General features: G+C 44.6%; 2 protein-coding genes across 2 annotated transcripts; one reads left to right on the top strand and one right to left on the bottom strand.

The window, feature by feature from the left end:
* The first annotated feature begins 652 nt into the window (after nt 1–652).
* gusb (glucuronidase, beta) lies at nt 653–12,820 on the top strand. Its single transcript, XM_086225989.1, has 13 exons — nt 653–951; nt 2,290–2,475; nt 2,553–2,734; nt 3,562–3,704; nt 3,932–4,119; nt 6,108–6,260; nt 6,366–6,544; nt 7,171–7,317; nt 8,312–8,396; nt 9,859–10,035; nt 10,159–10,294; nt 11,551–11,730; nt 12,320–12,820. Exons 1-12 carry the CDS (start codon nt 733–735, stop codon nt 11,700–11,702), a joined length of 1,947 nt encoding a protein of 648 aa, XP_086082115.1. The 5' UTR covers nt 653–732; the 3' UTR covers nt 11,703–11,730; nt 12,320–12,820.
* Nucleotides 12,821–19,615: 6,795 nt separating this feature from the next.
* Nucleotides 19,616–25,616, bottom strand: vkorc1l1 (vitamin K epoxide reductase complex, subunit 1L1). Its single transcript, XM_086227071.1, has 3 exons — nt 25,351–25,616; nt 22,987–23,096; nt 19,616–20,519 (listed from the first exon to the last, which is right to left on the bottom strand). Exons 1-3 carry the CDS (start codon nt 25,539–25,541, stop codon nt 20,293–20,295), a joined length of 528 nt encoding a protein of 175 aa, XP_086083197.1. The 5' UTR covers nt 25,542–25,616; the 3' UTR covers nt 19,616–20,292.
* Nucleotides 25,617–26,153: the final 537 nt, after the last annotated feature.

Genomic DNA, 26,153 nt, shown 5'->3' with positions numbered 1-26,153 from the left:
CTGTTAATCTGTTAACTACTACTACTACTACAACTACTACTACTACTACTACCACCACCGATAATAATAAACATCTTATTATGAGCCTGTCATGAAATCCAAGGACACCTTATACATAAAGACCGAGTAGAAATACAACGAAATACAAGATAATCAGATGTGGACATGAAACAACGAAACATCCGTTAAATATGAACAAACAAACAAACAAACAAAAACTTGTTCAGTCTTTCCCACTAACACAGATTAGGAGGCCTGAACAGATTGTGAACAGAAGAAGAAGAAGAAGAAGAAGAAGAAGAAGAAGAAGAAGAAGAGGAGGGGGGGCAGGTGTGGTGATGGAAGGAGGTCAGAGAGGCACGGAGGGGCCACTTCGTGAACGCTTTGTAGGTGAGAGGTTAGATTTTTTATATTTTTGTTGTTGTAAACTAGTTAAAGGAGAACTAACAGCCCCCCCCCCAACTGGTTAGGCAACAGAGGTGCTTGCAGTATTAATTTAACTGCAAATTTACGGATTAATACGCATTAAAACATTGCAGCGGTTTTTGTCTCACATGAACTGATTTCTTTGACCCAAGAAAAACACATCTTGCGGTGAAGTAGATTCCGACAGCCTTTAAATGCAGCATAGGCGCTCTGCGGTCACGTGATTTCCGGGTCTGTCATGTGACTGAATCAGCAGCAGTAACGTGTGTGGTGCAGCTTCATGAACGAACCCAGGTGGTTTTGAACATGTTTCTAGCCGGGGCGGCCGCCGTGCTCCCGGTGCTGAGCCTGTGCGCGCTGTTGCGGGACGCCGCGTGTATGCCGCGCACCGGGATGCTCTTCCCTCGGGAGTCCCCCTCCAGGGAGGTGAAGGAGCTAAGCGGGGTATGGAGCTTCAGGGCGGACAAGTCCCCAAACAGGAACCAGGGTTTCGAGAAAGGCTGGTACAAGAGCCGCCTGGCAGAGGTGAGCAGAGCAGCGGACCTGCTGGTTGATTTAAAGTGACTTCAAGTCCAAATTTGCCGGGGTGTGAGACAAATTTCGCCTTGAAATCATTTATTCAACCTGCAAGCTTTTTTTCTTGATTGTAAATGAAACAGGCGTCTCCCAGAAGATAAGAGGATGTAGAGGCATCATTGTGGGGAAAGAATCTCGGCTTTTATTTCCATTTGAACCAAAAGTGGCTTGTCCAAAATTATTCATCCCTTCTCAAGAATCAAAAGAAAAGCCTTTGTTGGCTGTTACAGCAGTCAAACGCGTCCTTTAATTGCTGACCAGCTTTTTGCTTGCCTCCACTGGCATCTTAATCGATGAGCTCCAGCTCTCCTTGCCGTCAGCCTGATCTGTAGCCCCCTCCACAGATTCAAGTCAGGACTCTGGCTGGGCCGCTGCAGAACGTTCATGTTTTTGTCCGCTAACCATTTCTTCACCACTTTTGTTGTGCGCTTTGTCCCTGGAACCCAGCAGTGTGCGGCGTCCGTTGGACCGTCTGCCTTGGGACGTTGCCACCAGCAGAGCCCAGATTCACCAGGATGGCCTTGGTGGTGATCCTTGGGTTCTGCACCTCTCTCACTATCCTCCTGGCCAGCACACGTGTCACCGTCCTCTGAGATGTTCCACGGTGTGGAACGTCTTGTTTTTTTCATAATACTTTGCACTGTAGCCACTGGAACTTGAAACATGCAGCTATGGCACTATAGCCCTTTCCTGACCTGTGAGCAGCCGCAGGTCCTCAGTGAGCTCCTATGTGTCAGCCGTGACCGTCCACAAACCAACAGCAGACAGCTGCTGTTTTTCACCTGTTGAGTTGACGAAAGCAGCTGTTCCCGATGGATCCGGGTGTCTGGGACGCTTAAGAACAGGCTGGACTATTTGGATGGTCAATAGCTGTGGATTTTCCCTTCGACTGTGACAGTTTGCAAAGGGAATGGATCATTTTGGACATGGACGTTGGACTTTTTGTTCACATGTAAATAAAAGCTGACAGTGAGGCCTCTTTTACATCTTCTTATCTTCTGGGAGACATCAAGAAAAGAAAATGTGGGGTAATTTTGGGCTTGACTGTAATATATATACGTGTGTGTGTGTGTGTGTGTGTGTGTGTGTGTGTATAGATGGATGGATAGATATATTAGTATTTTATAAAGACAACAGCAGGAACGAGGTTTAATCTTTTATTTCATCACCCTCCCTTTGATTATCATGTTCTGTGTTGCTTTTCATCACCATGGTGAGTACAAACCTGATCCTGAAACTAAAAATCACATAAAGGATTTCTTCCCCGTCTTATCCTGCGTGCGTTAGACGGGCCCAGTGATCGACATGCCGGTTCCCGCCAGCTTCAATGACATCACCCAGGACAGCACGCTGAGAGACTTCATCGGCTGGGTATGGTACGAGCGAGAGGTGTTGGTGCCCACCCGCTGGGTGGCTGATGAAGGAACCAGAGTTGTCCTCCGGGTGGGGAGCGCTCACTATTACTCAGTGGTGGTGAGTGTCCAGGATCCCCCTCATCCTGCCGTCACCTGTCCCAAATGTCCTGGCTGTCACCGTCTCTGTCTTTGCAGTGGGTGAACGGCGTGAAAGTGACAGAGCACGAAGGTGGTCATCTTCCCTTTGAAGCGGAGATAGGAAGAGTTATCCGCCAGGACCCGACGACGCCCGTCAGGATCACCATTGCTGTCAACAACACTCTGAATCTGCACACGCTTCCTCCAGGAATCATCCAGCACCTGGACGACCCCACCAAGTAACCCCTGCTCGTCTCATTCTGTCCGCCATAAAACAGCATCTACAAACACATGTGTTTCTAAACACACGCGTGTAGATCTTAGGACCGTGGTTCACTCCAAACTGGATTAGAGAGGTTACATTAGAAAGAACACAATGACGTCATCACTGACACATTAACTCTGATTGGCCGATGTGTGGAAATACATTATTATTTACGTTTTATACCTTTTTAAAAGTAGATTCCTTCCAACTGTGAGTACTTCAACTCTTAATCCTCTATTAATTAGTACTCCAACTACTTCAAGAATTGTTTGGTTTAGATCATATTTTCTTTTTCAAGGAAAAAAAGAAAAACTCTCCCATTCCATCTAATAAGATGTGAATCATTTCTAGTTTCTCTCCGACAAACTGATTGATTTGTGGACATCAGAGGACATCATATTTTCTGACAGTCTATTGATCAAACAACTGATCAGTCAACTGAGAAAATAATCAAGAGATTAATCAGTAGTGAAGGTAATTCATCATCTTATAATCCTGTTCAGCTCTGGTACAGCATTCAGATGCTTCTCTCATGTATGATAAGTGGTTTATGGTTACTACAACACGCTGAACATGCCCCATTTATTCATTGAATACATTCAGTTTTGATCAGTTCTGCTGACAGTAATCAATCTGCCTTACGAAGAATGTCGTTATCGGCCCCCAGACCCCAGCATCGGTTGGGCTCCTCCCCAGTTTCAGCTCCTGCTCATAGCTTCATAAATGCGCGCAGGAAGCTCTTCGGTGCCGTAGAGGTGGATGTCACGATGCAAACATGACCAAGGTGTATCTGCTCATCAGGTATCCTAAAGGCTTTTTTGTGCAAAACATCTACTTTGACTTCTTCAACTACGCCGGGATTCACCGTCCAGTGCTGCTCTACACCACTCCTCAGGCCTACGTGGATGACATCACTGTGGTGACCGACTTCCTGGACAGCACAGGTGAACGAACACAACTGAAAACAACAAAACAGCTTCGCTCTCTTCTTGTCCGTAGATGGTGTCCACCCGTATTTCATTTTCCCGCTGCAAATGTGCCCTCAAATACACATCAAGAGTCCAAAGAAAGCTGGAGTTCACATCTGAATTTGACTTTCTCAGCATTTATGTGCATTTGAGCTTTCAGTCTAGCATTCCTGGTATTAGATGGTGTCTCCTGCGTATCCCAGGTCTGGTCAAATACATGGTATCCGTCCGGAATGCTGCCACAGCCTCCTTGAAGGTCACCTTGATGGACAAAGACAGACACTGCGTGGCGTCCTCCAGCGAGCCATCTGGAGTGCTGAAAGTAGCAGATGTCCGACTCTGGTGGCCGTACTTGATGCACGAGAACCCGGCTTATCTTTACACAATGGAGGTGAGATAAGATGTGGGGGGGTGACTCGCTGATTCAGGTCACGTGACCGCCGCCCAGGGTTATCCTGAGAGCTGCGAAGACGAACGACGGGAGAAAATGATCATTAGTCATAGATCATTAATTCTACACCCGGCTGCAGGTTTAAGGAAGAATAAGACTGATGCACGACTCCCGGTGGTTTAGAGTTCACTGAGCGTGTCGTCCATCATTCTTGAGTTGATTCATGCGTTATTTTACACCTCCAGTCAATTTTACAACTTTCTTCTGTTTTTATTGACATTCAAGCAGCTCGGCTCCATTCAGCACCCGTGGGAAACTATCAGAGAGGGAGAAAAACTGCACCGTTAAAGTCCTATTGTTATTATCCATGGATTCAATGAAGATTGTCTCATCCAACATACGTGATTTTAATGGGGGGGAAACCCACGCAGGCATGGAGAGAACACGCAAACCCCTCGCAGAAATGACTGGAACTCAGGAGGCCAGAACCTTTCAAGCCCCTCAGTGCGAAGCAACATCTGGACAGTCTGTCACCGCAGGACCAGTCTTGGTCTCACGACCACTTTTGATTCATGCGTGAGCAGACGTCCGGCTTCAAATGCAGCCAATAATTGGACCGGTAACCTTTGAACTCTACTAGAATCTTCAACTGTCACAGGACGAAGACGGCAGCTAATTCATCTGTCATTACATTTGACCCTGAAAAATTGCACGCGCGAACAAACGGGGAAAAAAAACACACACACACACTCCGCTGTCTGTAAATACCGCAACTAGAGCCCTTCTGAGACGGTGTCCTGGCTCAGGTCTCGAGTCTGTCCAGCCCTGCCTTAGTCTCAGTCTTGCTTTAGGTCACGGCCCCAGAGACGGTCTCTCGAGTAACCAGCTGACATTTTCAGCGAGCATCTGCCTCTGAAGACTTGGAGCAGCAGGATTAACAGGTTGAAGGAGGGTGTTGCTAAAGTAGCTTCATATTTGGATCCTGTCAAACCTGAACAGTGGAGGATCTTCAGCTGCAGCCCTGCAGTGTGTTCAGTACACCACCAACCTAGCTGTAACCCTCCACGAGACGTGTGGGATCTCTACCTCCTGCTGGCTTGCCCACAGTCCCTAGAACTGATCTCTAGTCTCTGTCTCAGCATTACCTGCCATCCCTCCCCCACCTCCATGCAGGCCCCTCGTGCCTTGCAGCAACATGCAGACGTTTGCCTCTCGCTACCATCAAGCCTCTCTCTTCTCTCTATGAGCTAATAACGTGAAGCGACTTGATCTTTGACTTGACGGTGTGTTTTCTACGCTGAGTGTCGGACGCGCCATCATCCTTCTTTTGCTGTGAGCTGCAGTTTTGTTCAGCTGATGGTGTTTCTCATCAAACAGCAACCATCACTTCCAGTCTCCCAGTGAAATAGAGCCTGAAACAAATCCTCTAGAAGCAGAAGTTCCAGCCCACTGCAACTCTTCCCACTTAGTGGAAAGATTTACATTTATAATTTAACCTGGTTGCTGTTGAACCAGATTGTTAGCTTCAGTTGCCTTCGTCTTTTCCTCCTCCAGTGAGTTGGAAAAAGCTTTTAAGTCGAAGCTCACTTGTAGCGAGAGAAATTATTATCGTAGTGTAGAAAGTCATATAAAAGCGGGAGGGCAAGTACGTGTTCAAAAGATTTCAACTTTTACAAAGACATTGAGGTAATTACTGTTTAGTTCTGTAAAAGCATCTTTTGTAAATAATGGGAAAGTTCGTTGCCATAAAGTTTTAAAGAAGCCTTTATTGTTGTTATTTGATGCAAGGGTTCCTGTCTGTATACCAGGGAAATGTGATTATGAGTATAGTATATTAGTATTACTATATAAGTATTACCAAGTGAGTCTTGAAGTAGAAAAGGTGCAGAACCATTCTTGAAGAAGAATGAGCTGAATTAATTTTATATTCAGCTCAGCCTGTAGAGTTGAAACCTGAGATCTGTTCTCATTTTGACTTTCCTGTCAAGGTTCACTTGACGGCAGCTGATGAGAGATCAACGTACGAGGACTTCTACGTTCTACCGGTCGGCATCCGCACCGTCAATGTCACCAGCACCCAGTTCCTCATCAACAACAAGCCTTTCTACTTCCACGGAGTCAATAAACACGAGGACTCAGATGTGAGTACCAGCAGAGGGAAGCAGACACCAGCAAACACACTCGATCCAGCATCTAGAGCAGAAAACCTGGATCCAGATCAGTAATCAGCTCTTCATCTGTGGTAGATCCGTGGTAAAGGTCTTGACTGGCCCCTGCTGGTCAAAGACTTCAACTTGATGAGGTGGTTAGGGGCCAACTCGTTCCGGACCAGCCACTACCCGTACGCTGAGGAGGTGCTGCAGATGTGTGACCGCCACGGCATCGTGGTGATAGACGAGTGCCCGGGGGTGGGCATCAAAGACATGTAGGTGTCATGGCTCGATCCTCTGGGTGTGGCGGAGGGGGGGTCGGGTGGGTCGAAAGCAGGAACACCACAGTAGACTGAAGACCCTGGACACCGAGTTAGGACTGTAACCCTCCTGTCATATTCAAAGATCCGGCTGAGTCACAGATCGGACTCCCACTTGTATAAATCCCAAAAAAGCAAAACTGCATTTTTATTTGTAGAATAAATTGAATAATACATAGAAGAGTCACAATCTTAGCAGGCTTTGAAGCAAGTAAAGAAATGAAAAAAAATGTGTCAGCTTACAAAAATACAAACTATTGATCAAGTTTCTGGGATAATCTAAAATTAATGGAGGTTAATGTCCTGTGTTGTCCTTTTGAGAAAGAGAAAACGAACAAAAGTAGATAAATTTAAGAGAGTTCCAGTGTGTTTTGGTGTAGCTGGAGATTTATTTCAGTTCAGTCTCAGGAAAACAAAGACGGGAGTGTTAAAACGTCTTTGGATAAAACAGCTGAAGGCTGTAACTTTTGTGCCACCGGTTGCTGCTCTCGCTCGCCAACGTCCCGACAGGTCGATCCAGAATTCTGCTCTTTGTTTCCACTAACATCTTTCAACCGGCTGTGTCTTGTCCAACAATGTAGTCGCAGCTTCGGGAACGCCTCCCTGGCGCATCACCTGGATGTTATGGACGAGCTGGTTCGTCGGGATAAGAACCATCCCTCTGTGGTCATGTGGTCAGTAGCCAATGAGCCGGCTTCTGAGATGCCCCCTGCTGGATTTTATTTCAAGTGAGTACTTAAAAAAAACAAAAAAATTCTCTCTAATGCAAATGACTCTGCAGTGACATACTTGAGCAAACCACGTGGGTGTGAGGTCATTCGCTTCTTGAAAACGTTTTGGTTTTTTTGCAGTATTACCTCATTATCCACGGCTGTGCAAAGACTGCCTGGTGTCCCGAAAGGAGTTTAATTGGAGAAAAAAAACAAAATGTTAAACTTCCCGTAAACACTAAAGAATTAAACGTCCCAGCAGCTGTCAATTGAAGGTGAAGGTACTGCTGCTGAAATGATTCACACAAGCTGACGGCAGGAACGGCAGCTGCTTCACTGTCAGGGCGTTTGTTTACTTGTCTGTTTCCTTCATCACGTTCATATGGAAGCACTCTCTTCCCTCAGTCTTAGCTCGTCAGCGTCCTCATCGCTCACATGGTTTTCATATTTGCTGTATTTCACCACTTCTGTGTCAAATAAATCAAAGCAAAAGAATGCGTTTCCTATCCGTCACAGCTCAATCCGGAATGTAGACATGAAGCTCCCTGAACACAAACACCTGGAGCCCAAGGCTTCAGGAAAGTGTGTGTGTGTGTGTGTGTGTGTGTGTGTGTGTGTGTGGCAGGTATTCCTCATTTTATGACAACACAACATTGTTCAACACTGTCACATTGTTGGGGTTCTCCTTCCTTGTGGGGACAAAAACCATGTAAGGGATTTTAACTCATTTTTAGACTTGTTTTCAGGGAAGGTCAGAATTATAAAGAGGAGTGAGTCTCCAAAAATCAGGAAATGAATACGAGCCACTAACACGAGTGGTTGTACGTGAGCAAAGAGAGAGAGAGAGGTGTTGGCAAGATTCTAGGACACCGCGCACCAGTCCTTTGTTCCACTGAAGTTGTGGCAAAAGCATGATAAGCTGAAATCAACAACATAACATAGCTCATAATTATAACAGATTGGTTTGCTTGTAATTGGGCTTTAATTAGATGTTTGTTTGTTTGTTTTGCAGAACAGTGATAAATCACACCAAAGCTCTGGACCCCACCCGACCGGTCACCTACATCACCAACAGTCACTATGACAGGGACAGAGGGGTGAGTAGTGTGGTGTTGTCACTTGGAACATCTCTGGAGCAATAACACGATGACTTAAAATGAGCCTTAAAATTTAAATCTAGCAAGTGTATACCTGAGGCGACCAGTAAGACCAGTAAGAGCAGCGTTTAGGTCTGCCTGATTTGACTTACTGTGATATCATACAGATGCGAGGTTTTGCGTCACTACCTCTTGATTCTGAACGTGTGGGATCAGCAGCCAGCTAGCAGCTTCTGTCCCTGATAGCAAGGCTACAGTGTTTTCTGCTATATTGGTTATTGGTGATTGAAAGCCATCAATAAATCATAGGTGTAATTCCTCTGTACTAGAAGAGCATATCTGCTAGCACGTGGTGGTGACCGGTGGGAGTCTGTCCGTCACGTCGCCAAGAAGCATCGAAGCCCAAGAAAGGAAACTCCAGTGAATTTTTTTTTTTTTTTTTGACAACAGTGCGCCATCGCCATTTTGGACTGAATGAATCCATTCAGCTCAGAATAACGTGTGGATGACACACAAGAGGACCAAGAAGCAAATGTGGCCAGTATTGTTATGGATGCATCTCTCTGTAGAACTCCTAAACAGAGATGTAGAGGGGCAGTGACAGACCACATGGATAGTGTCTCTGGCTCAGTACCACAAAAGGTACATGGAACACCTGTGAAATAAATGATGTAACGTTCTAAAATTAATTTCTGTAATTGAGTCTGGAACACTGAGCTGGTAGGTACACCACCAGCTGAAACCCTTAAACAAAAATTCCTTCCTTATGTGTTTGTTTCTACATTTCATTCCACTGATTTTTAATCTAGAGCTCCAACTCCGTCGAGGCCGACTTGGCCTGAAAGGTTTGAAGTGTAAAGGGATCCAAAATTCCTTCAAATCACAAACATTCCTCTGAAATATCGAAGGAGTTTCCTGTAAGTGCTGCACACCGTACCACTGGGCTTGACCGAACGTTCTCCTGCTTTAATCTGGCCTTTAATTAATCAGATGCAGCACCATGTGAAAGATAAGAGAGTCAAATGGGAGAATTTTAGGGTTCACATTCCAAAGCTTCTGATGAAGCTGGTGAATCCCTTCTAATGGTTGACAGTCTTCAGCTGGGAGGAATGTCTTTTGGGGTGATGTCAGTAGTTTCAAAGCACTGATTAGCGCACAGCCACTTGTTTGTGTCTGGCCGGGTGAGTTTAGCATTCACTCTTCATGTAGCTAGGAGTTTGACTTCTGCTACTGCTGCTGTCATTCAGAGCCAGAAGTGAGCAGGAAGTTGGGCCTTTGTTGTAATGATGTCATGGAAAAGATGGAAAGATGCATCAGTTTCATGGAAGTAATATCATCTGGTAGAAAGTTATGTGACAACTGCTTCAGTATGATTCCATGAATCCACATAGAATGTGTTTCCGTGTGTTACGAACAGGAACGTTTTGGGAAGTCATATTTGGGTTCTGTCTTGTGTGTCCAGGCTCCCTATGTGGATGTCATCTGCGTGAACAGCTACTTCTCCTGGTACCATGATCCAGGCCACGTGGAGGTCATCCCCATCCAGCTCAAAACCCAGTTTGAGAACTGGTACGGGAAGTACCAGAGACCCATCATCCAGAGTGAATATGGAGCAGATGCAGTGTCAGGGCTTCACAGTGTGAGTATTCACCCTCGCACACACAAACCTACACCAGCCAGTTCCTGTTAGGATTTCGGACATTTCAAACCTTCAGCAACAGTGTCACATGTTGGCAGTGAGAGGTCGTCTTTGACTCTCCAGGACCCGCCCGTGATGTTTACGGAGGAGTACCAGAGCGTAGTCCTGCAGAGCTACCACAACGTGTTCGACCAGAAGAGGAAGCAGTACGTCATTGGCGAACTCATCTGGAACTTTGCCGACTTCATGACAGTGCAAGGTACCTGTGGAGCAGCTGCAGACCTCAGCGACCTGTAGAACCAGAATAGTTTTCTCTGCAGCACTTCTGAAAATCAGGAAATGCTTTATCGTTTTCTGTTGGGAACTTCTGATGTTGCAGTTACTCCACATGCAGCCGGGGAAAAGTGAATTCCACCCATTTTCTGTACCGCTTATCCGTTAAGGGTCGGGGGGGGGGGGGGGGGGGGGCTGGAGCCTATCCCAGCTGACATTGGGTGGGAGGTGAGGTTCACCCTGGACGGGTCACCAGTCCGTCACAGGGCTATCACTAGTAATTAGAGGTTCAGTATCTTGCTCAAGGATACCTGGACAGGGTCACCGGGGGAAGTGAGGATCGAACCAGCGACCTTTCGGTTGCTAGATGGCCACTCTACCACTGAGCCATGCGGCCCCTGGGAAATGTGAGTTAAAGAAGTAACTATTAATGATAGTAATAGAACAGGAAGTATCCTGCTTTTTTTTTTTTTTTTTTAAATATAACATCAACACCAGTTGTGGTTGACGCCATTGAGCGGGGAGATAACACTCAAATTGAGTGCAACATTTTATTTGGCAGCAGGTGATGTGCTATGCTTCAAAGCCATGTCAGTATTCGATATTCCCCTGATATCACTGATACGCGGTTGTTGTAGGTCACCCATTGCAATTCAAAAAACAAAACAAAAGCAAGAAGTTGTTACGTCATTGTCACCTAGAGAATTTCCCTCCCATTCTTGTCGGCAAGAGTCACAATGGGTCATCCCAAAGTTTTCCAACCTAGCATGCTAGCTTTCCTCTGACATAGGTGACGAGTTGGGGCGGACAAACACGAATGATCCTGTGGTGAAACGGGTGAAGCGCGACTCCTGTAAGAATCGGTTGCGACGGGTGTGCACGCAGCTTTCCATTTGTTTGCAACGTTTCAGGGTGTAAAATGTTTCATCTTTGCAAGGGATCGCCATAAGACGAGTGTTCAAACACCCCAGAGCGTGAATTCTAATATTCTATTCTAAACCCTAGCACGTTTGCTCTCGTGCCACCAGCAGGTTGTTTCTTTAAAATGTCAGGATCTACCTGGACTGGCACAAAATTCTTGGTTCCCAGATGATTGTGTGTGTGTGTGTGTGTGTGTGTGTGTGTGTGTGTGTGTGTGTGTGTGTGTGTGTGTGTGTGTGTGTGTGTGTGTATTCAGATGTATCCGACCATTTTTAACCTGTTTTCAAGGCTCCGCTCTTGTTGTTCCTCTCATGTCTGCAGAAGTCACTCGTGTTGTGGGGAACAAGAAGGGTATCTTCAGCAGGCAAAGACAGCCTAAAGCAGCTGCTTTTGTCCTGAAGGACAGATACTGGAGACTGGCAAATGAAACTGGAAGACTTCCTGTATGGACCAAATATCCCTGCCCGCTCTGAAACCCACCAATATGGAGCTCCGTCCCATGTAAGCCCCCGTCTGTTTAAAAAAAAAAAAAAAAAAGCTGGTCAAATTCTTTTTTTCATGTCATTTTTCTTAACTCTTTTAAAATGGAACACTACTTCCTGGAGAATAAACAAAACTACCAACAGTATCAAGTGTTTTTTCCGCAGCATGAACATTTATTCACAACAGCTCCCATGCTAGCAGTTGGTGATTTATTTCTCCAGGGCCTCATCCCTCGTGCAGTCCACCAGTTTAGCTGCTTCATACAGTTTCCTGTGTTCACACCTTAGTGAAGAGGGGAATATCAGGGGGTATTTTCCTTTACCATCATGAAAAGATCTCTTAATCAATATCACCAGGCGATGCAGCATCAAATCACAAAAACACTGTAAAGATTTGGAGATCCGCCGTGATCCCCCTAAACCAGCTGCTACTTGGTTCATTCCATCATCCTCACCACTGAGAGCTTCTGAAACATTCTTGTATGCTGGTTTTAGCCCCCCCCCCCCTTCCCCCTTCTCTAAACAAGTAGGTTTTTAATGACTTCAGTTGTTATCTCCTGCATCACACAGTTCACCTCAGTAACCGTCGTTTTTGTTTTTTCATCTAGTAAAACGAACCTCTCGTTGCTGGTGAGTTCTGGCCTGGTGACGCTGGTGTAGGAGAGGATTGAGGGTGCCTACGCGGTGCCTGTTCCGCCTCCCGTGTGCATCAAAATTACCTGAATATTTTTAATTGCAGTGTGACTTTTGGAATCAAGTATCATCCGTGCAACCGACTGATTATCTCCTCTATTTCTGGTTCTGTTCTATTTCTGGTGTGTGCGTAACGAAGCATCTTTCACCATAAGCACATATTTTGTTTAGTATTGGGTTTGTTTTTAGACACCATCATTAAAAATGGGTCAGTTCTCTGCTAGTTTCAACCAATGTGTTTTAGCTTTTACTTTTTAAATTTAACAGGAGGAAGATGACTTACGGTCAAACTGTCAATGTGAACAACAATGCTGAATCTAAATGTTTATTTTTTATAATCATTTGAAAAAAAATACTTTTGATATACGTTGAATAAAATGCAAAGCACACAATCAAATAAAAAGGATTCTTTTGGAGTTAGTTTTCAATCGTTCAACAGTGCAGTCTTATACATTCACGGTCATGAAAAAGCTGGAAAAGTCATGGAATGAAAACCAGGTCGGGGAATGAGTTTCAAAAATAAATGAAGCCAGAACATTTTTGAAAAGCCAGGTACAATTCCTTTTGAGATACCTGAATGTTCGAGCATTCGTGGTTCAGTTCAAATCAACTGAGAAAAATCGTTTTTGGTTCATATTGATTTACTTTGACACTTGGTTATGCTTGTATCAAACCACTAAGCTTGTTATTAGTATACATGGCTACACTCAACACCTGAGAAAAGATGTTTCAGAGAATTTATGGTCCTCCGAAAGTCGTGTCAACTTAGTGGTAAAAACGTATTTACCAGTTTCTCCTGAAGTCGTCGCGATCAGTTTGTAAAAGGACTCGGCCTTCTTGGAGGGTGAATTGACAGCTCGTTGTTGTTATTGTGGTGTTTTGACCAATCAAATTTCGCTGTCAGTGTCAGGCTCAAATCGCATGACTGGCCCAGATCAGCTTCAACAAAATATATTCAAGTGTAAATCAATAAATATCCAAATTGGCAGTTGTATGGCGGTACATGCTCTTTATACTCTTGCTGAGGAGCATAACTGACTTTGTGTTTATGGTCGCTGTTACCTCACATGATGATATTTAGGGAACTTCAGCAGGAATTTCTTTGAATTTCACCCCCCAAAAAAAAATCTACTGTGATTTTGGTGGTCAGAGGTCAAGGTCCCAGTGACGGGTGTACAACCAGACTGACACATTTCTTATTTGATTTCCGGAGCTGTAACTAAGAGTTTTAGTTGGTTTTTAGCTCTGGTTGTTACTGCAGCTGTTGTCAGCCGTCAGTCACCATTAGCTTTAAGCTAAAGAGACCTGGTCGGTTATTTCTGCATTCCGGAGTCACAAAAAAAAATGAAGAATAGGGGGAGAGGGGAGGGAGCTCAAGGCCCTTATTTTTGAATACCTGAAAGGCAAAATACACTTTCTGGCTGAAGTGTCTCTTTATTGTACCCACACTTCCCCGTCCTGCTGACGGCAGCTGCATCATCGTTTCCACTTCTTGTTTTTTTGACCAGCAATTGTTGATTGTTCCTTTCATGCAGTGTTTCCAGACCTCTTAGCTGCCCTGTTGTTGGAGGCCTGCTACTAAAGGGTGATGAGCAGGCAGGTCATCAGGTCCATCAGTGCTGAGAGAGGAGCTTTAAAACATCCCTGCTGAGTACAGAAGAGTTCATGTTTCTGGGTGGATTTTACAGTTCATTCCTCTGTTCTGCCCCTCAAACGGTTGAGAATTTTTTCATTGATAGATAGATAGAATATATGGAGGTGTCCTGTTCAAGGGAGTCATGGGTTTGTCAAACCAGCCAATGAACCCTCAAGACAAATACTGAGGTGAGAGGCAACTTACCACACAGGCACTTGAGGTCCCTCCTGTCAGGAATTTGAAGAATTCAGTGTGTACGCTAGAACACTGGATCTGTTGTAGTAGCCGCTAGAACAACTGGATCTGTCGTAGTAGCCGCTAGAACAACTGGATCTGTCGTAGTAGCCGCTAGAACACTGGATCTGTCGTAGTAGCCGCTAGAACACTGGATCTGTAGAAGTAGCCGCTAGAACACTGGATCTGTCGTAGTAGCCGCTAGAACACTGGATCTGTCGTAGTAGCCTCTGGAACACCGGATCTGTCGTAGTAGCCTCTGGAACACCGGATCTGTCGTAGTAGCCGCTAGAACACCGGATCTGTCGTAGTAGCCGCTAGAACACCGGATCTGTCGTAGTAGCCGCTAGAACACCGGATCTGTCGTAGTAGCCGCTAGAACAACTGGATCTGTCGTAGTAGCCGCTAGAACAACTGGATCTGTCGTAGTAGCCGCTAGAACACCGGATCTGTCGTAGTAGCCGCTAGAACAACTGGATCTGTCGTAGTAGCCGCTAGAACAACTGGATCTGTCGTAGTAGCCGCTAGAACAACTGGATCTGTCGTAGTAGCCGCTAGAACAACTGGATCTGTCGTAGTAGCCGCTAGAACAACTGGATCTGTCGTAGTAGCCGCTAGAACAACTGGATCTGTCGTAGTAGCCGCTAGAACAACTGGATCTGTCGTAGTAGCCGCTAGAACACCGGATCTGTCGTAGTAGCCTCTAGAACACCGGATCTGTCGTAGTAGCCGCTAGAACACCGGATCTGTCGTAGTAGCCGCTAGAACACCGGATCTGTCGTAGTAGCCGCTAGAACACCGGATCTGTCGTAGTAGCCTCTAGAACACCGGATCTGTCGTAGTAGCCGCTAGAACACCGGATCTGTCGTAGTAGCCGCTAGAACAACTGGATCTGTCGTAGTAGCCGCTAGAACAACTGGATCTGTCGTAGTAGCCGCTAGAACAACTGGATCTGTAGTAGTAGCCGCTAGAACAACTGGATCTGTAGTAGTAGCCGCTAGAACAACTGGATCTGTCGTAGTAGCCGCTAGAACACCGGATCTGTCGTAGTAGCCTCTAGAACACCGGATCTGTCGTAGTAGCCTCTAGAACAACTGGATCTGTCGTAGTAGCCTCTAGAACAACTGGATCTGTCGTAGTAGCCTCTAGAACAACTGGATCTGTCGTAGTAGCCTCTAGAACAACTGGATCTGTCGTAGTAGCCTCTAGAACAACTGGATCTGTCGTAGTAGCCTCTAGAACAACTGGATCTGTCGTAGTAGCCTCTAGAACAACTGGATCTGTCGTAGTAGCCTCTAGAACAACTGGATCTGTCGTAGTAGCCTCTAGAACAACTGGATCTGTCGTAGTAGCCTCTAGAACAACTGGATCTGTCGTAGTAGCCTCTAGAACAACTGGATCTGTCGTAGTAGCCTCTAGAACAACTGGATCTGTCGTAGTAGCCTCTAGAACAACTGGATCTGTCGTAGTAGCCTCTAGAACAACTGGATCTGTCGTAGTAGCCTCTAGAACAACTGGATCTGTCGTAGTAGCCTCTAGAACAACTGGATCTGTCGTAGTAGCCTCTAGAACAACTGGATCTGTCGTAGTAGCCGCTAGAACAACTGGCTTCTGTCGTCTGATCAGCCACCAACAAGCTCATCTGCTCTTGTCCTGTATATCCAGTCAGAACTACATTATTTTATCATGTGTTCCAACCTTCAAAGACGAATTCTACACATCAAGACATCGAGCCACGTGTCTTCTGTCAGCCTTCCTGCCCTCGTTGTGACGGGACTTGTTTTTTGAGAAGCAGCTTCTGAGTCCATAGCTGTCACGCAGAACACGTTTTACGGAGCTGATAGATTCCGCAGAAAAACTCTGACTGTGCTGACAATACAGACACATGGAAGACATCCACATCTTGAGGTAACTCTTGCGTTGCCTGTCATTAAATAAATACTGATTGAGGTTTTTGCAGTCGGAGGATATTTCAAACGGAAGGTTTTGGCACTGCTTCCCATCTATAGGGGAGACCAGGGACAATCTCTGATAACTGGAAAGTCATTTGTTAAGGAATATCCACCTCTGTTCAGCTGAAAGAACGTATTAAAGCAATTTTATAAAATATGGACAATTGTTTTCAAGAGGGTCTCAAATAGCCATAAGGCTTTCCTCCGCTCCTCTGTTTATATTTTTACTTTCGAGGTTCATTTCTTCACTTTTTTTCCAGCCATTTGTCGTCTTCACACATTCAACGTTATTTTGGTTCAGGCAAATAACTTAATGACAGGTCGTGTCAGAGGGAATGTTTTAATGGTAGATCATTTCCACATGACTATGACACAATTAAAAATGTTCATGTTTTCCAGTTTCCCTTCATGTAAGCTGGATTTGAGCCATTTTGATTTTTTTTTTTTTGCATCCTCCAACCATTCATGTAACACTTTTCCATGTAAGAAAATACAGCATTTTAAAACATATTTGGCAATACAGAAGCAAACCCAGTAAGTTTTCCTCCCAAGAAATTGAATTTAACATTTGATGCTGACACATGGATTCCAAGCCCTCCAACCCCTCAACTTTTTTGTTTTTTTTATATACTAAAATAACCCATTATATTAACAGTCTATACAGCTAAAGGGCATACTTAATGATGACAAAAGAACATTACAATCTTGCAGTTGAAACAGAGTGCTAACAAACATGTCCTAGCTAGGTCAAATAAGGAGAATTTTAACACGGAGTTTCGTAATTAAACGATTGGCCGTTAATTTGAAGGGGCTTTTTGATTGGACTGTAATTGCACCAGATATCAAATCTTTGGGAATGACCAAATTTATCAGATTACATCTTCAAAAGGCAAGCACAAGTGCCCGTTATCGTTCTACATCTCCAAGGCTTTTACTGTCTTTTGCTCAAGGCCTAGTGATCCAACAGAAGGCACTTTAGTTGGCATTGGTGATGCAACTAACATGGCAGTTATACCTCAGGGCCTAAATGAATACTTATGAAATGCAGTATTAATCCTTGTGACCTTTTTTTTTATTATTATTTCAAATTAAATCATCACAACATTGCAAACCTTTAACCAGCCCAAGATTTTTTTTTAAACTTCAGACCTAATTTCCAAATTCCTTCCCCATCGCATCAACTAGTGTAAAAGCTTCACTAGGCAGGCTACCTAGTACTGTAGTTCAACCGTCTTTACCCACAGGACCCAGAATTGTTGCCTTAAAATCTTTAAAGTTCTGTCAGTTTTACTTGTCTGTCTTTAAAAAAAACAAACAACATTTTAATGTGCAAGTGAATCCATCGCAGACTTGTCTCACACCAGTGCACAGACTTCCCAAGAAAGACCAAAACAGTGTGGTTGTGATCTCAAAAGTTGAGATTAACGAAAAGAACCTGATGCAAGTTTCACAAGGCAATACTGTAGAGGAGGAGGGTCGTCACGGTGACATGCTAAGAACAAAACAAACATGTAAACCATTCTATTACAGCCCGTACAAGTGGCTTGCATGTTGTTGTCGGTTTTCTCCTCATCGCGTCACCCCGTTTCCAAAGCGATCCCCAGTGTCTGCACGGCGATTAAAAACACCAAATCTGAAAGGTCTCAGGATCGCTGATGTTGGTTTACACACCAGAGTGACATCTAGTCTGAGGTACATCACGTCAGCCACCACTGCTGCTGGGACTCAACCCCAGCATACTGACGTGAGCTGGGCTAAAATATCATCATCCTGACACGCTACGCTAAAATATTAATCTTCATTAAAAGAGACGTTCAACAGATTCCCAAAACAGCACTGTGACAAGCTGATGATCGTACGTGTGTTTTTCAGTGAATAAATACATAATTTCCTGCTTTGAGGAGTGTTTTTTCCTTCAGAAATTGTGACGTACCATGGATTAACGCTTTGAATGGCTTCATGGTTACGAAGGCACAACTGTTTTATAAACAGAACAGGGAACACTTTGGAAACCGTGTGTGTGTGTGTGTGTGATCAGGAGTAACATGGACCAACAACATGCAAGGACAGATGAAGAATTTGACAGTATCATAGGGAAAACAAAGTCAGCTCACTTTCCGTTTTCATACGCAACTAGTGACTTCTTTAGTTCTTACAGAAAGCGCATCACTGGAATTACTTAATAGTCGCTATCGTCAATACTTGAAAGTTCCCTCAACTTGACCCCTCCCCTTACCCCCCCCCCCCCCCCACACACACACACACACACAAAACACAACTGGCCAGGACAAGCTTGAATGTGATGGAAGGTGAAGGGGCGTGGCCTGCGGAGACCAGCGATGACTGACCGGCTTCAGCACCACAGATGGATCACGTTACAGTTCTTTAGACAGTGTGTGGAGGACTGTTGCTTGAAAGCCAGGGAGACGGTGTACCATGCATCTAGGAAGGATGCTTTAAATGGTGGGTGGAGAGAAGACCGTTTCCCTTCAGTAACCTGGTGGATTTTCCTAACAAAGCCACTGCAAGCTGTGGTTCCCAGGACCGCAGTCCACCTCTACCAACTATGTTACATCAGCTGCTCATCTGAGAAAACTATCAGCAACCTGGACATCATCCCCATCGACTCCATATGGCTTAGCACACACTTGAGATATCTTGAAGAGTCTTACGTACGGTTACGCTTGTGCCGTTGGACACATTTCCCCAAATTTTGTTTGTCCACATCCTGCAAAGTGAACAGTAACTCAGCTTGGCAACATCACCGTTACTGTTTAATTGACATCAAATGTACAGGCCCGGACAGACAGTGGACAAACAGCCAGATGAGCGGACGCTGCCACTCGACCTTTGAGCAGACAATCACAGTGTAGCAGCCTTCGCTACTTCATGAGAAACACTTCACTGGTATCGGAGTTTACAAAACTGATCATAAAAATAAAGCCTTGGACCTGTGACAGCAAAATAAGAAGAAAAAAAAAACAAAAACTGGTGTTAACATGGCATTTGCCCCACTACAAGTAAAAGAAAAATATCAAATTAACAATCCTTTAGGCACGTAAGTCTTTATGGATCCCACTGGTGTGGTGGTCAGGAATGCTTTTCACACAAAACGCGGTAGAGTGTTGGTGCTTTTATGCAAATGTGGTGAAAAGAACCTTTTAGTTTGGAGTAAAACGTTTGTGTCTGCGGCTTCAGGTGAAACAATAACCACTTATAACAAAGGAATCCACGCTGCACCTTCATCCTCGTCCGCCTGACTGTGACCTCGGATCACGGTTTGTTCCAGATTCACTGATGTTTTTTCCCTTGGTTTGTTGTTGTTGTTGTTTTTTTGTCAACACTAAATCACAATCTAGCCTGGAATATTGCTCAGCAGCTATTTACAGAGTCGCGAAACAAGACTGATCTACACACGATATCTCACATTGCCCTGTGTTCATTTTAGTGGTCCTCTTTAAGAAGAAACTTACTACAAAGTGTAAACATGGGAAATTAAAAAACAAAACAAAACAAAACAATTCTGTAGAAACATTAATCATTTTGAACACCACCCTTCCCCCCACCCCCGTCCCCCAAATTGCCCTTTAACCTCATCTGCAACCTGCTGCATAACCTAATGTTTGTTTCTAATTCTGGGACCCCTTAACTGACTTGTAGTGCAGATCTGCTGTGCAGTAACAGGACTTTCCTACCTAGTTCAAGTACACACTTCCATGTCCCACAATCCATCTTGTTCACACGTGAGCTGCCCTCGTTGTTCTGCATCGTGACCTTACGCCTCTGATAACCCCCGATGTAAAAAGAAAATTAGCTTTCACTTATAAATCCTTCCATGTTTGCGATCAACATTGAGATGTCAGGCCCAACATTTAGGTTAAATTTCTTCATGTTTTTTTCTCTTTTTTTTTTTGGAACACACAGCAGAATAAACATTGTTTGGAAGCAAAGGTCTCCTGGTGGCAAGTCAAATGTTCAGAGGTCACATTTCTTTTCTCTCTCTCTCTTTTTTTTAATTTTGTTTTGTTTGTCGCTTTTTTCCCCCTCCTTGCCGTTCTTGACAGCTTTAGTCCTGTTTGGCCTGGAGCTGCTGCTTCCAGGCCTCATTCAAGTAAACCAGTCGCTTGTAGTTGAGAATAAAGAGAATGAAGTTCAGCGCATATGTGGTGATGCAGATGATGCAGAAGTCCTTTAGGACAAAGTAGAGGATGTAGCCCAGGTAGAGCGAGCCCACCACCGACAAGATGGATGTCGTCATGAGAATAAGGGCGGCCATTGCACTGACAGTCATTCCTACGGCGAGAAACAAAAAGTAACTTTAAAAAGACACGATTTTGCAACACACAAGCAGCCTAGTGAGTCGGCTCTTTCTCGGCCTCCAGACAGTTCTCTTTTTATGTGATCGGCCCCCTCGTGATGACAGTCAGTTTCGATCCTGGGTAGATGGGTCATGTTATTGGTAGTCACATGTGGGTGCAGTCAGAGCTCCCAGCCTCACTTCATGAATGACAAAGGTTGCACCAAGTTGAGAAACTATTCAATTGGGATTGTTTAGACTGGTAGAGAGACTAAAACCATTTGTGATCTTAGAGGGAATTCGTGTCGTTCTTCTCATTTCCGTTGAAAAACCCCACTAAAATGATAGTGGTGTGGTTTTTGTGGAGCTCTGAATCCCACAGAAATGTTTTAGAATGCGATGTCTAGGCAGGACATCTCGGCAGCACCACAGTGATGCATCTGAAATGGTATTTTGACGCATAATCAGACTAATCAGGCATATGAGAAATAAAGACCAGATTCTAGTCCTCACATGTGCGGACATGTGAGGACTAGAATCTGGTGCCTTTACTCCAAAGATCGGCTGACTTCGTGCACCGATCGGATATCGGAATAACGGTGCCGATCCACACACCCATCCAGATTCCGTTCCATAGCTCCGCTGCGCTTGCTTTGAAATATACATTTCAATGTAATCCACTGTTCCCCTTTTTAACAAGAAGACGTTGCTGTGTGGTTTACTACAATGATATCAAAGAGAGAAGTCCTCTGGTGTAGAAATCCGTTTCAGCAGATGTGTAGCGGATTGGAACTGTGAAACGGCAGATGGGTGCACCTCAAACACAGGGAGGACACGCTTCTTTGCTTCAAAGGTCTACAGTGAAATACAATTTATCCATTTGGAATAAAAGTCTAATGGTGTAAGATGAGGACTGTGCAGCGGAGCTACCTGATCTTCTTGGTCTAGTTCGCAAACCGGATTGATGAACTGATGTTTCTTTGCAGCACGAATAAACCGAAAAACTGCTAGAGAAAGATTCTCATTTCTCCCAGTTTAACGAAAGTTTCATCAGGAATTAGTGGAACAACAACGTGGACAATGTCTTCTTATTGACAAACAAATGTTTTGTACAGTTGGTTGACAAAATGCGCAAGTGCTTTGGCCAAAGGTGCCACCTTAAGGACACCCACAACTTAGTTACCTGGCTGAATTCTGGAGGAGGCAAGTGATTCTGCACAAAAGCCCAAGGATAGTTCCAGTATCAATGTCATCATGTCAACCAACTGTAGCTGTCTGCTTATAAATTTGAACACTGGGGGTGAATTAAGTTGAAATGTGTTGTGGGTAATGACGGCGTCGGGGGAAGGAAGGAAAACATGGAATAAAAGAAATGGAAAAAAGAGGAGTTCTTTGGTTGATCCATTATGGCCGAGTTATTTGGAGTGCAGAGCCAATCTGTGCTTTACAGCTTCTATGTGGGCGTCGCTCAACTCACGAGATCACGATATTCAGTTTAATCCTCGTTTAGATCCGAGTGTGTTGAAATAAAGGATGTTATTCATAACTTCCTCGTCCAACTCTCTTCCTGACAAATAATTACATTCGAAGAAAACTACACTGTTCAAAGCTGCCGTACACGAGCAGACGGATGAGGCCTCGCCACGGCACCGATTTCATGTGTGTGAATATTGAGTCCAGGGGAAAAGTCAACAGTGGACCCCAACAGTGGGCGGATATTAATCAAAGATTAGACTCTGGCTTGTGCAGACTCCAGAGTCATGCGTGCTCACAAATATTGGACGCGAGAAGCTGTAGGAATAATGGAAGTCCTGAGACGGAGTGGTCTCGTCTTTAATATGGAAATCTCGCCCCGCTGTAGCAGTATGGCTGGACTGGGCTTCTATTGTGTCGATCAAATGAGTGGTTAGTGCTGCGGCTAAAAGGACCTCTTGTTCTGCTCCAGCGCCAGGTGGCCAGGCAAACCTACGGGCCACTCGGCAGGCGAACATGTCAAACCCGCATGACTGAGTCAGCAATATCACCGGAGTGCTGAGGGCATAAGAATGTGACTGGGAACGAAAAACCTTCAAATTAGAGAAACAGGACCGACGGGTGAGCAGCAGCGGGGGTTTTTTGTCAAAGAAATCTTTAAGAAGCACCTTCTCCCAGAACAGCAAACATCACCTGGGGATCACCTCACCTACCGCTGCTAGAAATGAACTTAACTGTGAATAAAAAGAACAAATAGCCTATTGGTTGCAGTTTGGTTGGGTGATTTAAAAAAAAGCAAACAAACGATGTGCCTGATATTTATTCACAGCCACTAAATATGATTTAACAGTCATGTGAGTCAGGCGGTCAAATATAGCCTTGGCAGAAGGTTAACTGTTGTCTCGGGACAAGTGGAGCTATGTTAGGGGGACCGGTCACCTGAATCTCCAACACCACAAACGGGTCACTCCTAATAAGTTGATATCTTACCTAGTAGAAGCTGAAAAGCATAAAAGACAATTCCGTAGACACTGTTTGGCTGGTTCAGTGCACTGTCATTTCCAAAAATTGAGCCCAGCAGTCCAAATCCTCGACCCCACCTGAGAAACACAAAAAAAACATCTGTTTAAGGTATACAGAAGAAAAAGAGCACAGTGGATCCACAGGGAAAAAGTGAAAAAAAAAAAAGATTAAAGTAGCATACAATAAATCAAAGGCCGAATAAATCCAGTGCAGCTGCTTCAAGAAATATAATACACAATCAGTTCTCAGTGTCGCGGAGCTGCAACAACTGAATACTTCAAATTAACCTGCAGGTTTGAGTCAGTGTATTACAAAATATCACAAGTGCCGAAGTTCGAGCGGCGTCTTCAAATGTCTTGTTTTCCTGAACAGCAGTCAGAAGCGGGAAATGATCAGTTTGCGATTTAAAAGCATCAGCGCTTAATTTGTGTGTCAACGGCTCAGTGTCACAGATCGTGTCAGAGAACTACGACATTTAAATGCACAACGGTCACAATCAAGGTGACATAACCCCAATGTTACCGTTACACTTCTGTTAACGTGGGGTTGTCACAGAAGCCGTGTCATCCTGGCCTGTTCACGCTATTTTTAAATTAAACTTAGGTGACACACAAGCTGCCACATTCCAGCTGGTACCCAAAAGAAAATGAAGCTTTTTGCCGGCCGTGAAGCAGTCGGACGGTCTATCGATTGAACATTTCCACGGCAGGTTTACGTGCTGATAAATTTCCTTTCAAGAAGGCCACGCCGGCGAAAAGATAAGAGAGTATTTGTATGACTTGATCCCAAACTAGCCTGGAAAAGTCCAACGTATCCGGCAAATATACTCATTGCTCGATCGCATGACACACCTTTCTTATATTCTTCCTTTATGTTGCCACTAATTTGTGATCTCTGGGATTTACCATGACTTGGACAACTGAAAATGGTCAAATAATTAAAAAAAAATAAAGTGTTGCAGTTTCTGTTGTGTAGCATAACATTGAGAGAGAAGCTCGCTGGTTTACCATCACTGTTACTGTCTTCAGGACAAGTGGGGGTCACAGATAACTTCATGCGTGTGTAGAAGGATGTGACGTTAAGTAATCTCATCTAATTCTTCTCTTATCATTTTTTTTCTGCAAACAAAAGGCAGTTTCAGGGGCTCTAGTTTCAAGGCATTTAAAGAGGCGTGAAGAAAGGAAGCCTTTGAACCGATATAAATACAATTTATAGCACCACAAACAATGTCTGCAGCCCTCGATGGCACAGCGATGCCACAACGATGGACAGAGGTCTTCACAAATATTAAATCCGGATTAAGTATCATCAAATACAAAATTGATGCTTTGTGACTCATTCTGGATTACAACAGCAAGACTGTCTAACACAGACTGTCACTGCTCAGATATGCAAGTAATCCTAGATAGGTTGCATTCCATTTATACTGCGTTATTTCGTCAGGCCACAAATGGTGAGTTTCAATAGGTGGGGTTTTTAATCATAATCGCCACCACACAAACACTGGTACGGCAATTACACAAATATGGTTTTATACTTCAAATAAAATATTAGTAATGCAAACAGAGGTTATTTCCAGTGACTCATTGACAGCACAATCATTGTTTAGAGTCCAGTAACTGATTTATCTGGTAGTCTTATAATCCTCCGGCACCAGATGATAGTGAGGAGCAGCAGTAAAACTTTCAGAGAGCCAACACTGTTCTGGTCCCTGCGTTATGAGCACCGTCCAGCTAACAGGAGCTCACAACTGAACCTCTAGGTATGAATGACGAATGACAGCTAATGACAGCAGTGTGACAGCTAACGTGGTTGCTAGCTTAAGGGGTAACAACTTAACCTTAACTATCAACAATGAGACAGGTAACGAAATAACCAGATGTCCCGGCGCTGGTCAATGCAAGATAGCGGTAACTTACAAGCTAAAGTTGCTGTTACAGATGGGTTTCCATTGACAGACCTGAGTAGGACCAGCAGTTTCACCTAAGATTAGCATGTCACCGTCCACCGTTTAATAGTACTGAGGCTTCTCCATTGATAGCTAACAGGCTACTAACGTGAACAAATGGGCTGTGTTAGCTCATGGTTAGCCAAATTAGCTTCGTCGCGCTCGATAGCTTCTCGTATACTTAATAAGGCTAATAGTTAACCTATTTCAGACAAGAATCAAGTAGCTCTAAACAAGCCAGCGGGCTTTGCGGTTAGCTTGAGTGATAGCGGCTAGCCAGCAAATGTTAGCAGGGCATTTGACAGTTAGGAGCGCGCAGCCCTTCCCAGATTGCTACAATAGCAGTCGGCTTCATTGAGCGCTCTTTGCTGAATTCAAATTACCTTGAGCTGAACACTTTTGAACAGCTGATGGAGCTGCTGACGTCGCACATAGCCTTATAACTCGGATCCCGACCCTTTTCCCTCTCGACATGAAAAGCATAAAGAGACAACAGTATGCCCAACAGGCAAACTAAGAGCCTGGCTATTCTTTCCCACCGAGGGGTGGACACTCTCAGGACGGGCGCCGCCATCACTCCCTGGCCTAGCTGGAGACACGCATATACGCAGCTAGTCCGCCGCCTATGAGACACGACTGCGACGTGGAGACGCGTCAGGACGCGCCACACCAGGAGGGGCGGGCCGCCGCCGAGCCCAGGAACAAAACAGTCAGCCAAACATGTCTGTGTATGCGGACAAGATTTACCATGCAGTCTCATGAACCATTGTCTGGCCTCAGACCTAAACATGTCCATGAGACGGCGGTGTTGTACTGAGCTCCTAACAATGTTCTGCTAGCAAACTATGTGACTACAATATTCACCGGGGTTTGTACCCAAATATAAAGCGGATCCACAGTTGCCTCACCCTGGAAGATGTAAAACTGAATTTCATGTAATTACATTCCTTTTGCCCAGATTGATTCGAACTACTAAAGGTCCAATATTTACTCCCACACAGGACAAGTATGCAGCATCAGCAACATCGTTATTATTACTAAAAGCTGCACGGTGAAGCAAAATGTCATCCAAAGAGGTGCTATATTTGCTAAAGGTTAAAAAACAACAACTCCTAAATGAAGATATTCCAGCATAAAAATGGTTTTCGCTGCAATATGAAACCAGGTTTATTTTCATGACTGATGT

The sequence above is a fragment of the Aulostomus chinensis genome, chromosome 15, assembly GCF_037954235.1.
Source record: "Aulostomus chinensis isolate RoL2024-O1b breed Wild chromosome 15, RoL_Achi_v1.0, whole genome shotgun sequence".
In the NCBI taxonomy this organism is placed as follows: domain Eukaryota; kingdom Metazoa; phylum Chordata; class Actinopteri; order Syngnathiformes; family Aulostomidae; genus Aulostomus; species Aulostomus chinensis.
The sequence above is the reverse complement of the archived record's forward strand: the minus strand, read 5'-3'. Positions and strand labels throughout refer to the sequence as shown.

Excerpts from the sequence above, each read along its gene's own strand:
- vkorc1l1 (XM_086227071.1), bottom strand. The coding sequence starts at position 25,541 with ATGGCGGCGCCCGTCCTGAGAGTGTCCACCCCTCGGTGGGAAAGAATA. Across the intron at positions 23,097-25,350 it reads TCAAAAGTGTTCAGCTCAAG|GTGGGGTCGAGGATTTGGAC; the intron begins GTAATTTGAATT and ends TGTGTTTCTCAG. Across the intron at positions 20,520-22,986 it reads TGCTTTTCAGCTTCTACTAG|GAATGACTGTCAGTGCAATG; the intron begins GTAAGATATCAA and ends TTCTCGCCGTAG.
- gusb (XM_086225989.1), top strand. The coding sequence starts at position 733 with ATGTTTCTAGCCGGGGCGGCCGCCGTGCTCCCGGTGCTGAGCCTGTGC. Across the intron at positions 4,120-6,107 it reads CTTATCTTTACACAATGGAG|GTTCACTTGACGGCAGCTGA; the intron begins GTGAGATAAGAT and ends TTTCCTGTCAAG. Across the intron at positions 7,318-8,311 it reads CCTGCTGGATTTTATTTCAA|AACAGTGATAAATCACACCA; the intron begins GTGAGTACTTAA and ends TTTGTTTTGCAG.